The 13,616-nt window shown below is 59.3% G+C and overlaps 7 protein-coding genes across 7 annotated transcripts; 3 read left to right on the top strand and 4 right to left on the bottom strand.

Annotated features, from left to right (window-relative positions):
- Nucleotides 1-119: 119 nt before the first annotated feature.
- Nucleotides 120-1,244, bottom strand: DCS_07461 (uncharacterized protein; the record flags this gene model as incomplete). Its single annotated transcript, XM_040804746.1, has 1 exon — nt 120-1,244. The coding sequence occupies one exon, from the start codon at nt 1,242-1,244 to the stop codon at nt 120-122; it is 1,125 nt and encodes a 374-aa protein (XP_040654850.1).
- A 574-nt stretch (nt 1,245-1,818) lies between these two features.
- On the top strand, nt 1,819-2,577 carry DCS_07460 (putative riboflavin synthase, alpha chain; the record flags this gene model as incomplete). The annotated part of the gene is made up of 2 exons (XM_040804745.1): nt 1,819-1,849; nt 1,898-2,577. The coding sequence occupies 2 exons, from the start codon at nt 1,819-1,821 to the stop codon at nt 2,575-2,577; spliced, it is 711 nt and encodes a 236-aa protein (XP_040654849.1).
- A 131-nt stretch (nt 2,578-2,708) lies between these two features.
- On the bottom strand, nt 2,709-4,514 carry DCS_07459 (DNA repair nuclease, XPF-type/Helicase; the record flags this gene model as incomplete). Its single annotated transcript, XM_040804744.1, has 1 exon — nt 2,709-4,514. The coding sequence occupies one exon, from the start codon at nt 4,512-4,514 to the stop codon at nt 2,709-2,711; it is 1,806 nt and encodes a 601-aa protein (XP_040654848.1).
- Nucleotides 4,515-6,001: 1,487 nt separating this feature from the next.
- On the top strand, nt 6,002-7,689 carry DCS_07458 (N-acetylglucosamine-phosphate mutase; the record flags this gene model as incomplete). The annotated part of the gene is made up of 2 exons (XM_040804743.1): nt 6,002-6,760; nt 6,832-7,689. 2 exons carry the CDS (start codon nt 6,002-6,004, stop codon nt 7,687-7,689), a joined length of 1,617 nt encoding a protein of 538 aa, XP_040654847.1.
- Nucleotides 7,690-8,443: 754 nt separating this feature from the next.
- DCS_07457 (protein arginine N-methyltransferase 1) lies at nt 8,444-10,108 on the bottom strand (the record flags this gene model as incomplete). The annotated part of the gene is made up of 6 exons (XM_040804742.1): nt 8,444-8,922; nt 8,989-9,320; nt 9,430-9,539; nt 9,693-9,739; nt 9,785-9,798; nt 10,026-10,108. The coding sequence occupies 6 exons, from the start codon at nt 10,106-10,108 to the stop codon at nt 8,444-8,446; spliced, it is 1,065 nt and encodes a 354-aa protein (XP_040654846.1).
- A 1,061-nt stretch (nt 10,109-11,169) lies between these two features.
- DCS_07456 (ribosome biogenesis protein NSA2) lies at nt 11,170-12,027 on the bottom strand (the record flags this gene model as incomplete). The annotated part of the gene is made up of 2 exons (XM_040804741.1): nt 11,170-11,949; nt 12,025-12,027. The coding sequence occupies 2 exons, from the start codon at nt 12,025-12,027 to the stop codon at nt 11,170-11,172; spliced, it is 783 nt and encodes a 260-aa protein (XP_040654845.1).
- Nucleotides 12,028-12,575: 548 nt separating this feature from the next.
- On the top strand, nt 12,576-13,220 carry DCS_07455 (YmL49; the record flags this gene model as incomplete). The annotated part of the gene is made up of 1 exon (XM_040804740.1): nt 12,576-13,220. One exon carries the CDS (start codon nt 12,576-12,578, stop codon nt 13,218-13,220), a length of 645 nt encoding a protein of 214 aa, XP_040654844.1.
- Nucleotides 13,221-13,616: the final 396 nt, after the last annotated feature.

Raw genomic sequence — 13,616 nt, 5'->3', positions numbered from 1 at the left:
CGCGAGACAGAATGCGCGCGTGACAAAGCGTCCGATGGTCACCACAGTCGCAAAGAGACGGTTGCTGCCGGGTATATAGATTGTCTGTTCCAACGCCGTTCTACATGTTGTCGTCATATTCAGTCCTGCATCTCCTCGTCCTCATCGCCATCCTCGCCGTCGTCGTCGTCACCGCTGTCATCCCAGTTCTCCTCTTCACCTTCGGCCATCTCGCCGAGCGCCTTGTTGATGTTTTGGAACAGCTCGACGGCATGCTCGCCGAGTGGCTCGTCCTCGTAATCGAGCGCGGCGTATAGCTTGAGGCATTGTGCCAGCCACTTCCGCGCCGTGGACCACGTCGTTTTCCAGTCCTCGCCGTTCTGTGTCTCGGCGGCCACGCCGGCGTCGCGCTGCTTCTCGCCCGCCATGTAGAGGCACCAGCCTCCGAGGTACCAGGACTCGACGCTCTGGTCATCGTCGGTGACGAGCCGCTCGAGCACTTTCAATGCCTCGTCCTCCATCCCCGTTTCTAGAAGGAGGCGTGCCAGACCAACTCTGGTCGCAAACTCGGGAATCATGGGGTGCTCGGGTGGGAGGCTCTGCCACAGCTCGAGGCTCCGCTTCAGAGCTCCCTTAGCTTCCTCGAGACGCTCCTGGGAGATTCGCACGTTGGCGACCGTCTGCCACGTCTCGGGCGAGCTCGGGGCGATCATCATGGCTTCGGTGACGAGGGCCTCGCACCGACTCTCGGCATCTTCCTCCCACGACAAATCCGTCATGTAGACCTCGGCCACGGCGCACAGCACGCCGCCAAGCTTCTGTTGCTTCTCCTCCAAGCTTGTCTGCTGCTCGGCCGTCCGGCTCGCGAGGTCGGTCAGGTCCTGGATCTGCTTCCTCAACGTCGATGCTCCGCGATCGAACCACCGCACGCTGTCCTGTCCTCCTTCCTCACTCAGCTGGGCGAGGAGGAGAAACTTTTCCGGCCCGCCGCCGACCTTTTCGTCCACGATGCCATGCTCGTCGAGCTTCACGGCGCGTTCCAAGAATGCTTGTGCGTCATCGACGTCGCCAGTCTCGACGTGCAGGATGCCGAGGAGGTTGAGTGATCGGAGTTCGAAGTCACCACCGGGACCGGTTGTCTCCAGCGCTCTCGTCGCGAGAATGATGGCCTCGTCAAGGTTGCCTACCGCCAGTTGGGTTTCGGCGTCGACAAGGAGCGCGCTGGCGCTGGGGTCCTTCTTGTCGCTCGGCCGAGTCGGCGCCATGATGTGAGGGAAGTAAGGTGATCCAACGAATCCGCAGTGTCGTGGATCCCGATTCTTGGCTATCGGGATTCTCAGCGAGACCGTAGAGAAGAGATTAGAAGACGTTGAGAATGGGAAAGACCTCTCTTTCGTCCACGAGTATGATGGCGAGTAGGCACGGAGTACTGCGACGACACTCTCTATAGGTCCTGTGCAGATAAGATACCATCGCCAAGGGAAAATTATTTTAGTGGCTGTTATCGATAAAACCATCCCCTCCTTTCGGTGCCTGTCTCGTCGGCAAAACCAACGCCACCCTCCACCAGAGGTAGCGGTGGGGCCGGTAGCCAAACGCCGAGGTGACGAAGGATGGCACACCATGGAGCTGACCTTTACACGCACACGATATCCTTGAAGCTGAGTGCCGATTGCCTCTTCAAAGAGCACCCGAATCTGGACCGACGGCTTCCTAAAATAGATATCCAGTTGATTCTATAGATTCCGGGGTTTGTCCATCTCTCGCCACTCTCCTGTTCCTATTCTACCTCTCCACTCCGTACGACACTTGCCGCACGGGAGCGGTGCAAGAGACGTCATGTTTACAGGCATCGTCGAGGAGATTGGAGGTGAGTGCCCATCCATGCGCAAAAGGAAACCACGCTAAAAGGCGGCAGTCGTCTCCCGGCTCGTCGTCGACGACAGCAACGGTGGTGGCGGAGGCACCTCGGCCACCTTTACCATCCCCCAAGGCTCGCCCCTCCTCAATGACTGCCACGAGGGAGACTCGATCGCCATCAACGGCTGCTGTCTCACCGTCACTTCCTTCACCCCGACCAGCTTCACCGTCGGCATCGCCCCCGAGACGTTGCGCATCACCAACCTCGGCACCCTCAAGGAGGCCGGCCACGTCAATCTCGAGCGCGCGGTCCGCGCCGATACCCGCATGGGCGGCCACTTCGTCCAGGGCCACGTCGACACCGTCGCCGACATCCTCTCCGTGACGCCCGACGGAAATGCCCTGACGTTCCGCTTCCAGCCCAGGAACAGGGCGATGCTGCGGTACATCGTCTTCAAGGGCTTCATCTCCATCGACGGCACGAGCCTGACAGTCACCAAGGTTGACGACGTCGAGGGCTGGTGGGAGATTATGCTCATCGCCTACTCCCAAGAACGTGTCATCCTGGCACAAAAGACCAAAGGCGACACCGTCAACGTCGAGGTGGACATGATGGCCAAGTACGCCGAAAAGTCGCTCGCCGGCCTGCTCGGCGCCGAAAGCGGCACCGCCTCCATCCCCTTGCTCGAGAAGATGGTCCGACGAATCATGGCTCAGGAGCAGGGTGCGACGTCGTAGAATCGACACAACCGCACCGTCGTTTCTTCATGGCCGTCTGCCTCGGCTTCGCTCCGTTGTTGGTATTCGGCGGCCACGTTGGTGAATACCATGGATGGAAGGCGACGGCCGAAGCCGTGTCGTGAAATCGGTCAAGCATCACCCCAGACTTCGGCAATCTTGCCGCTCAGGGCCTTGCTTATTTTCATTCTTCCCGCCAAATAGTCGAGCTCGCTCGAGACGAGCTCCTGCTTCCGTTTCTTTCCCTGCTCGCCCGGTCCGCAAGCGTCGAATGCCTTGACCAAGTCGTGGGGCGTCTTCCACCGCTTTTGTATTGCGAGCGCTCGCTCTCCTGTAATACCCCTCGTCGTCATGAGCATCTTGAGGAAGACGTCGCGCAGGGTCATCAACTCGGACTTGGACGCGAGCGAAGCAAAGGCGGGATAGCTGATGTAGTATCCCACCGACGGATCCTTCGTCCGCAGGTGGCCGAGCAGGGGGAGATAGTTTTGGGCCGTCAGAATTCTCGTCGGAATCACGTTGAGCGTTTTGCCCTCGTAGTCTCGCTTCAACAAGGCCGTCATTCGTGACAGGTACCGGATGGTCTCGTCCATCTTGGCCGTCCGCTTGACAAAGTAGCCATTCACCACCTGCATCGACGCCATGGCGGATTCAATGGCCTCGTCGTATCGCTGGTGCACCGAATGGTCCATGGTGATCTCCTCGATGATGTAAATCACCTTCCTAACGCCTGAGCGGCCGAGTCGAAATTTTTGCTCGTGGAAACGGCCGTCCTTGATGCTGGAGACCAAGTCGTCGAGGCGCTTACGCTCGACAATCCAGTCGAGAACAACCTCGTCCCCCTCGGCGCCGTGCCGAGACAGCAGGTCGGAGTCGTGCAGCTTGGCGACCCACTGGGCGTCGCCGACCTCCAGGCTCCTCATGATGGGCTTGACGCCCTGCTTCGCCAGCTCCTCCTGGATGTAATCGCGATCCGTTCTGGCTCTGACCTCGCGGACGTCCAGGACCAGGTGGACGGTAAAGGAACCTGGGGGCAGTCGAACCGGGTCAAAGTCGGGTAAAGTATGGTCGCGCCCGGAGGCGGGCGGGCCGTCCGGGACGACATGCACGTAGGGCGATGCTTGCACCTCGCGGATCTCGGCTCGTGGTGACGGGGACCGAAATCGAGAGACTCGTCCGGCCTCAGCTTGAGGTTCGGGGTCGGACATTGGCCGGGAAGTTTCGCCGTGCTCGTCATCCCGCCCATCCAATCGGCACTCGCGGGTCTCCTTGATGCGCCTTGCCACATGCCAGCCTTCATCCGTCAGAGCATAACGGCGAAGCGGCCTGCCCCTCTCGTAAACGAGCTCTTTTTGGATCAACGTCTTCATCGAGCTCCAAGCGGTGTATGTTTTCGTGGCATCGCTCGGTACCGTCAAGGACGAATCGCAGTGCGGCTGGGCGATTTGAATGAGTTCCGTCTTGGTCATGCCCGAGGTGCTCTCCTCCGAGAGGGTGGAGAGACCGATGACGAGAGCGTACGCGCCGCTGCGAAAGGTAGGAACGTACGCCTTGGGCTGCCTCGGCTTCCTCCTCTTTGCTGGGGGATGACTTCCGCCGTCACCGTCGTCGTCACCGTCGCCGCCGTCGCCGCCGTCGTCCCCTTGCCGAGCCCGGCCGGCCGCCTTTCTCGCCCCAGGACGCTCCGGCATCGGCAAGCCATTCTGCTGACAATGGTTTTGGAGGTTTTCCGTGAGTCGTTCACAGAGCTTGGGGCCAAAGCCCTTCAGCTGTTGCAGCTCTGAGGGATGTTGAAAGGTCAGGGGGCAGGCCTTGAGAGAATCGTAGGCGTTCTTGTACGTCGTAACGCCCTTGGAGCTGCGTTGGCGTGCGACGTCGAGCCATTCCTTGACCCAGGCCAGAAATTGCCGGTTTGCACAATTGTCGTCGTCGGCCATTACGACAGTTGCACGACGTTCATGGAAGCGTCTCACGCTGATGAATCGACGAACGGTGATGTTAAAGAAGAAAAGAACAGGCGGAAAAAAAAGAATTGCTCCAAGGAGAACGTCACAGTCAAGTCAATCACTCAAAAAGGAGGCCAAATTCGAGCAAGCGAGTCCAGCAGGTTGCACGGAGTTGGCCTTTGCCACGCTGATGTTCGTGGTGTTAGTGCTTGGAGCAAGCCAGCACGGTGTAAACAACACGGCAAACCGCGATGCCTTTTGCTCATGGACTGGACAAAGTCTGGTTGGTCATGCCGAAAACACGGGACGTTCACTTGCCATTGAATGACGGCAGCATGCATGCAAAGGTGGGGCAGCCGCTAAAAGGGCGGTGGGGACCTGCCGCCTGAGACGGGTGATACCTGCTACCTAATGGCTGGAACGGTTGAGGAGGTACTCCTACGAGGATGGCCAGATAAAACCCCTTCGTCCCGTCGGTACCAGTACATGAAGCAATTACTATAATATGTACTCCTAGGAGAGAGCACCTTCCCACAATTCATCTGACGGAGGCGGCGGTGGCCATGTTCAGGTGCATGCAGGTAGGAACAACTGGCGCTCGTATCCACGGAAATCACGTCAGGGCAAAGTACTCCGTATAAGCGTGCGAAACTGCACTACACTGCACTGTGCTTTGCGAATGTACTGTAGTACATGTACCGATACAACTCTTACATGGGGGGGGACTTTGTACAGACGACTTCGTAACAAAAACATGAATTTGCAGGCACATGTCCTCCTAAGTAGGTACTGTAATTACATATACAGTAATACGGAGTATGCTGAACTTAGCTGCGATATTATTGGCACACCCATGGAGTACCTGGTAGGTATCCGATTTTACTGCAGTATGCATGTGTAGGTGTACTTACGTGTGCGGTGGTATACTGTAGCCATGATATTGTCGGCACACCTATCCGTACTATGCGTGTGTCCTGTATGCAGTACAAGTAATACATGTACTGTAGTTGTACTTACAGTACTCCGTTCACCTACTGTGCAGTAATACTACTACGCACAAGTTCGTATGGCAGTGGCCGACCAACCCCTCGCCCATCTCCGCTTCAGCTTCGTATTGATCCCAGTTTTTGTGCTCCCGCTGCATCAAACGATAAAGCCACCGAAAAACCGTTACCATACGAATACTTGTCGTGCAGATCGTTCACATATGCTGAGCTGACCTGAGCCGAGTCGAGCTTACAGTGCAATTGCACATACCCTGTCGATTCGAGGCTCCATACCAACGCTCAGTGCCGCCGGGAACGTACGGTCCGTCCCCCCCCCCCCCCCTCCACCTACCCATCCCCACCTTGCGTCCTTCTAGCCGGCCTGCGACCTCCAGCTCGTCCGAACACCACTGCATCAACATCAACGCCCAACCTCGTCTTGCTCACCGTTGACAAACTTGCAACTCTGCCAACATCACCGCCGACGACGCCATGGACGAACAGATCCTCGCCGCTTCGGCCAGGTACCCGATCGTCGAAGGCCAGACGTACAAGTATGGCACCGCTGGCTTCCGCATGAAGGCCGACCTCTTGACCGGCGTCGCCTTCCGCGTCGGTCTCCTCGCCGGCCTGCGAAGCCGCAAGCTCAACGGTCAGGCCATCGGCGTCATGATGACGGCCAGCCACAACCCGGCCATGGACAATGGTGTCAAGATTGTCGATCCCATGGGCGACATGCTGGAGCAGGAGTGGGAGGCCCACGCCACCCGCCTCGTCAACTGCTCCACCCACCAAGAGCTGCTCGACTGCTTCAAAGCACTTGCTCAGCAGCTGAAGATTGACCTATCGAGCCCCGGCCGCGTCGTCTACGGCCGCGACACTCGTCCCTCCGGCCACGGCCTCGTCGTCGCCCTCGCCGCGGCCCTCGACGCCACCGGCACCGAGCACACCGACTACAAGATTCTCACGACGCCCCAGCTGCACTACCTGACCCGTTGCGTCAACACCGAGGGCACGCCCAAGTCGTACGGCCACACCAGCGAGGCCGGCTACTACGAGAAGTTCTCCGACGCCTTCGTCCGCGCCCTGCGAGGCCGGAAGATCCAAGGCCAGCTCACCGTCGACTGCGCCAACGGCGTCGGCGGGCCCAAGTTCGCCGAGATGCTCAAGCTCATCCCCAAGGACGTGACCGGCTTCGACGTCAACGTTGTCAACGACGACGTCCTCCGGCCCGAGGTTCTCAACCTCGAGGTAACCAGCTCCCCACCGCCACCCCACGAACGAGAGCGATGGTCCGGCCGGCCACTAACAGGGAGGTACAGTGCGGTGCCGACTTCGTAAAGACCAAGCAGCGCGCGCCTCAGAACCCGAAGCCTGTTCCCGGCGCTCGCTGCTGCGCCTTTGACGGCGATGCCGACCGGCTCATCTACTACTGGATCGACCCAGACACCGGCTTCTTCATGCTCGACGGAGACCGCATCTCCTCCCTCGCCGCCTCCTTCATCGGCAACCTCATCCACTCGGCCGGCCTCGACGACGAGGTCCGCATCGGCGTTGTCCAGACGGCGTACGCCAATGGCGCCAGCACAAGCTACATTGAAAAGCACCTGCACCTCCCCGTCGTCTTCACCCCCACCGGCGTCAAGCACCTGCACCACGCCGCCTGCCAGTTCGACGTGGGCGTCTACTTCGAGGCCAACGGCCACGGCACCGTCGTCTTCTCCCAGGAGGCGATGCGCATCTTCCACGAGAAGGAACCGCAGTCGCCTGCCCAGAAGGACGCGCTCGACACGCTCGCGGCCGTCGGCGACCTCATCAACCAGACGGTCGGCGACGCCATCACCGACATGCTCCTCGTCGAGGTCATCCTCGCCCACAAGTCTTGGACCCTCAAGGACTGGGCCATGACCTACGCCGACCTGCCCAACCGGCTCGTCCGCGTCGAGGTCGGCAACAAGGACCTCTTCCAGGCGACCGACGCCGAGCGGCGCCTCAGCCACCCGCCGGGTGCCCAGGAGGAGATTGACCAGGTGGTCAAGAAGTACACGTCGGGCCGCTCCTTTGCCCGCGCCAGCGGCACCGAGAACGCGTGCCGCGTCTACGCCGAGGCGGCCACGCGGTCCGAGGCCGACGAGCTCGCCAGCAAGGTGGCCAGCATCGTCAGACAGTTCGGCTCGTAGGGCGACGGGCTGTCGGTACGAGGCGGCCGCCACGCCATGCCCCGGCGCAAAAGCAACACGCGCTGGCGATAGGTTGCTGGCACGCAGGGTCAGGATTCACAGAGGATGATGATTTTGAAATGGCAAGACAAGGAGTCGATGGATCCGGGGTGTGGGTGGACGATGGGAAGGCCGATCAGTCGATGACGCTCAATACGCACGGGTGAGCGGGGAGAATCATAAAAGCATTGAATCGTTTCGAACAGACGTCGACTCGACGACTCGACGTGGGAAGGCACCGCAGGCTACTGTCATTTTCTTGACACGACCAAGATACGTATGTAAGAGTATACCACGTATTCGCCGGTAGATGCCGCTGCCGTAGGCGGACGGACGGACCTAGCTCCTCCGCGCGAGGTGCGGGCGAGCGAATGGGGCAAAAGTGAAACAAGGCAGGTCGTTGGGCACAAGGGGAAAGGTACGCAGAGATGCCGGTCCATTGACGATTATCTGGCCAAGCCCCCCTTCCTCATCCAAGGTATCTTTTTTCATCTGTCACGCCGCGTCCATGCCGATTATCCTCAAATCTTCCTCATTTTGACAAAACAAATGCCACCCCATCGAAGGTGCAATGCAATCGATATGGATGTCCTGAACAAGAGAAAATGAAATGCGCCGTGGTGCCCCCTCGTCTACCTCGGTACGTGCTCGTTCACGTACCCCGCCCGACCCAAAGATGCAGGCCTCGATCCGCCAAGGAGGAGCGACGAGGAGCTCAGCACATGCGGTAGTCACACTTGCCCCGAGCGGTCCGGGTGGCGTCGCCCGTCTCGAACTCGTACTCGACCTCGATGTCGAGATCTCGGCGGTTTTTGGTGTTGGGCTTGACGAGGAGCTTGCACTCGACCTCCTCGCCCTCCTGGACGGTCAGGACATCCTTGAAGTAGAAGACGGTCTGCTTCCAGTGCGTGTATTTGGTGTGGGGGCCGGTGGAGAAGCGGATGGGCTTGTGGCAGGCAGTAAAGTCAATGTCGAACCACGAGACGAGGGCGTGGATGAAGTCGTCGCGCTTGACGGAGAGCTTGAAGTTGGTGGTGAAGGCCAGGTCGGCGACGGTGCACGTGTAGAGATCAAGGGTGAGGACGGGAGTGGGGTCGGTGACGACGGTCTTGAGGTCGACGGTGTCGACGAGAGGCTCCGAGAGGGCCGTCTCCTTAAGGGGGGTGTAGTCGAAGCCGTAGACGTTATCCCAGACTGGAAAGCGTGTGAGCTCGGGGGCCGTGGGGGAGGGGGGGTTCGAGAACCGAAGGGTCGACTTACATCCGATCTTCTCCTCCTTGTAGTCGCCGTCCTCGATGCCGGCAAAGAAGATGGTGGCCTTGTCGGGGAAGATCAAGCCGTCCTTCTCGAGGTAGGTATCACGGGCGTAGAGGACGGTGTCGAGCATGGATTCGTAGAGCAGGAAATAGCCCATCCACTCCGAGATGATGATGTCGACCTTGGGAAAGGGCAGCTTGACCTCCTCCATCTTGCCCTGGATGAGGGTGATCTTGTCGGACAGGCCGTTGGTCTTGACGATCTCGCGGGCCTTGAAGATGATGGAGGACATGTCGACGCCGATGACGTGCTTTGCGCCGGCCTTGGCGGCGAACCTGGAGCGGGCAAACAAGGCTTAGAGAATTTCACGGAACGGGGATGGTTGCACCAGGTCCAGACCGGACCAGACGGTAGAATCGTGCCATCGGGGCGGGGGAGACGTACATGGACAGGATGGCGGTACCGCATCCGACGTCGAGGACGACCTTGTCCTTGAAAATGTGCTTGTTCTGGACGATGGCATTCATGTACGACCGCGTGCGGACCTCATCTTTCTGCGCAGATCAATTACGTTAGCAACATCTCGTCGTCCGGGTGGGCAGCAACGCAAAATTTATAGCGGGGTTATCCGCGTGAGGACTTTGCGCGACAGCGGCGGGGAAGCGACGGTAGGGGACACGGGAGGGGGGGGGGGGGAGGAGCCGCACCAGCATTTCCTCGTGTATGCCTTTTCGAGGGGGAGACTCGGGGTTAGCTGTGGCTCAGATCGGGCATCATGCCGGCGTCGTATCATCCATACCGTGGTGGTCGTAGCTGTCAACAACGGCTTGTTAGCAACGAACTTGTAGCATCGTTGGAGGGTGGGCAGGCAGGTAGGCTGGCACAACGACGAACGGAGGGATGGACGACGGATCGATGGATCGAATCCGGTTGTATTCGGTGGTGTTGCATCGGTTGAGCGGACATGTGGAATGCAAAAGATCTCGGTTCGCCGCGCATACAGAAGGGTGCATGGACGCGATGGAGGGGAGGGGGGTTACCTCTTGAAGTAGTGCTGCTCGCTGTGCTCGAGCGAGTTCATCCTCTGCTCCGCCATTTCGACGTCCATCTTGTCGGCGCTCATGGTGCCTAGATGCAAAAAAAAAAAATCGGCTTCGAAAAGGTGCTGGTGTTGATGTAAAAGATATTGGAGGGAGAGGAGGAGGGGGAGGGGAAGGGTGATGGCCAGTCAATGTTGTACAGCCTTTACGCAGAGCGAGGGGAATGGCTCAGCAGGTTTTGTCGGGCAGAAAATAATTTGTCCGTCACCGCCCGACTCCTTGGACGAACAGGGTCCACGGCCCGCATTGGCGGCGGCACTAACTCGAATCGACCCTGGCGCTATGCCATGGCCCTGATCAACCTCGACAGTACTTATTCCGTACTACAGTGAACGGTGCATTACTGTTACAACAATACCAACAATACTACCATGGAACATGAAACTGGCAAGCATAAAAAATCCAAACCCGCACCCAACTCTACAGCACATGTACTTGAATGCACACGGAGGCGCCGACATCCGGTGTTTGCGTCAACTATGGATATGTCTGCTTACTCATAGGGGCACCGAGCTGGCTGATGGAATGCTCTGCTGGATGGCAGACTGGCATACGGATGGATATCATACGGACGGATACCATACGGATGAATACCATACGGATGGATATCATACGGATGGATACCATACGGATGGATATATGTCGAATGAAACGCAGGAAACTCGACATACATGCAACGGAGATACATAGGAAGACCAACGAGGACGCTCCGGCTCATTTTGTGCCATTTCTTGTTCGAGAGGAGCAACCGAGCCTCGAGGGAAACGCGTCAGGTTCGGCTACGCAAGGCAACGAACGAGACGAACAACGAGAACATGATTCGAATTGCCTGTACCCGCATGTATCCAGATACCCATTTTTGACGATTGCCAACCCTTCCTAGCATCAATGCCCTAGCCCCTCCGCAGGGAAGGTGCAGGAGTGAAACGAGGGCTGTCCTCAAGCGATGGACGTCGTCCCTTTATGTGTGTTTGAATGCGACCCCCAACGCCCCAAACGCCAACTGCATGCAATGTGACAAACGGCGCTCCATCTTCGTCTTGGCAGAGCGGAGCAGACTTCCGCCGAGCGACAGGCCGGCGACTCAGACGAGCAGCACGCTGTTGACGCAGCCGTCGTTCTCGCAGTTGTTGGTGATCTGGGCAAAACGGCCCCAGACGACCTTTCCACCCGCCGTCACGAGGCCGAGCTCGCTGACGTTGACCTCGATGATGGTGCCCTTGGTCAGGACCCCGAGCTGGGTGTACATGGGGTTCTGCGGGTTCTTCTTGACGCCGATGATGGGCAGCGTCATGGTCACGTTGAGCTCCGGGTGGGTGACGTTGGCCTTTTTGTAGCGCAGGCCCATGGGCCGGATGAAGCGCTCGTACTTGGGGTTGCGGCGGGTGAAGTCCTGGCCGACAAACGTCGGCTTCGTCACCATCCGCTTCCACGCCTTCTTCTGGATCTTCTTGCCCGTCTTGACGACCTTGAACATCTCCTCCTCGCTGATGCCGCGGACCTTGGGCAGCGGCACGCTGAATCGCGCCGCCTTCTCGGCTCGCTTGTTCTTGATGGCACTGCTCAGCGCCTTGGCCGTCGTGGGGTTCGTCCGGTCGAGCAGGTACGATGGCATGGGCGTCGACGGCTCCTTCTCGTCGGCCGTCTTGACGTTGCGCTCCTCGTGCGCCTTGATGGCCTTTTTCATCTGTATCTTCTCGTTGTGTCGCTTCTTGTGGTAGAGCTTGGCCCGCAGGCCGCGCAGGTTCTGCGCATCCTGGGACGCCTTGTGGCCCTCGCGAGCCGTCCGCTTGCGCAGTCGCTCTTCATGATCGAGGCGGCGGCCGTGCAGCTTGCGCCACCTCTCCATGTACTCGTTCTGAGGCTGCATCGACTGTCAGCGAGGCATTCACGCCGCGAGAAGAGAGGAGCCGGCATTCAAGCCGGCATTCAAACCTACCATCGTGACCGGCTTTCTTCCGCACCGCCTTTAGGCTATCTCGATGCTGCCTGTCCGCCTCGGGGAGGATGGACGCTGCTCGGCTGGGGAGGGCCGGGCTTTGCACAGCGCAGTGGGAATCTTGCTGCGAGCGAGCGTCGACAGGTGGTGGTGTGGTTGGTGGTGGTGGATTTGCGGGTGATGAATTACCATCGGACATATGAGGATGGAAATTTCGCCGCCGTAAGACGACGAGCGAAAAGGCCGGTTGATTGCCGGAGCGGCAGAAATAGGTGAGGGGTGGGGTTGATTGGCCAGCCACCCTGATCGCTCCAACACCCAGCGGAGGGCCGAGAAATTATTTCCTCGGCGACCGGCACCACGCTTCTCCGGCCGGCATCGACCCTCTATTCTCGCTCTACTTACTTGCTGTAGCTCCCGCTACCGCCATGGTTGCCGATCGCCTTCCTCGCCTCCAACTCAACTTTTGGCCCAACGTCCCAAAGGCCGTGGCAAGCGGCAACACCGTCTCCAATCGAGGTCGAGAGAATTGACGGCCCCCTCCTCCAGCGATGAGCGGGATTCTCTTCCCATGCGTGCGGGCGCTCCGGCCGTCGACGTGCCTTCGCCTCGCCCCCCTACTGTCGACGCCTGCTCTGCACAGCAGACGGACCTTTGCAAACACGACGCCCATCATCGAGCCGGCGGAGAAGCAGGCGTCGCCGCACGCCAACAATGCGGCCAACCCCACAGATGGCCAAGTGCGGCCGTTGGCCTTCAAGAAGAGCCACCCGCAGGCGCCGCCAACGCCCGTGGCCGACTCGGTCCGCCAGCTCCTCCCCTTCCTCGTCGCCCAGCCGGGCCACTACATCACGGTCCACATCCACGGCTTCCCCTACCTCGTGCAGGAGGGTGACCAGATCCGGTTGCCGTTCCGCATGCCCGGCGTCCTCCCCGGCGACGTGCTTCGCCTCAACCGCGCCAGCGTCATCGGCAGCCGCGACTACACGATGAAGGGCGCCCCCCACGTCGACGAGCGCGTCTTTGAGTGTCGCGCCACCGTGTTGGGGACCGAGTCAGAGCCTCTGCGCATCAAGATCAAGAAGAAGCGGCGGCAGCGGAGGAAGAGGCAGGCCAAGAGCAAGCACCGCTACACCGTACTGCGCATCTCGGAGCTGAGCCTGAAGAACCTGGATGACGGCGGCCTCGATGCTTGAGAGGGAAGCAGCTGGTGTCCCACGGATGGGGGGTGGGCTTTTGGGTAAGGCTGCGTGGGGAGGAGAGGCAGGTATACCGACACGTCGTGCGAGCACGTCGAGCGACAGAGCGTCTTGCGGACCATGCATGCGTGTATCATCGTCCAGCGCGAAGCTGGCTGTACAATTACCCCTTTTCAATATATAATCCAACCGGGGAGCTCATGAAGCCATTCCATCCACATCGTCTGGTGGGAGTTGGGGCGGCAGATACATGCAAGAAAGAAGGGGGAAAGGGAGGCGGAAGGCAAGCGGATGCGGGCCGTCGGTGACGGCGAGTAGAATATATCATGCGCTGCAAAGGATGTAGGTATAGTTGCTATATGCAAACGAAAGGCAAGAATCAAACGCCGCAAC

Source organism: Drechmeria coniospora, chromosome 03 (genome assembly GCF_001625195.1).
Source record: "Drechmeria coniospora strain ARSEF 6962 chromosome 03, whole genome shotgun sequence".
Taxonomy (NCBI): Eukaryota; Fungi; Ascomycota; class Sordariomycetes; order Hypocreales; family Ophiocordycipitaceae; genus Drechmeria; species Drechmeria coniospora.
The sequence above is the reverse complement of the archived record's forward strand: the minus strand, read 5'-3'. Positions and strand labels throughout refer to the sequence as shown.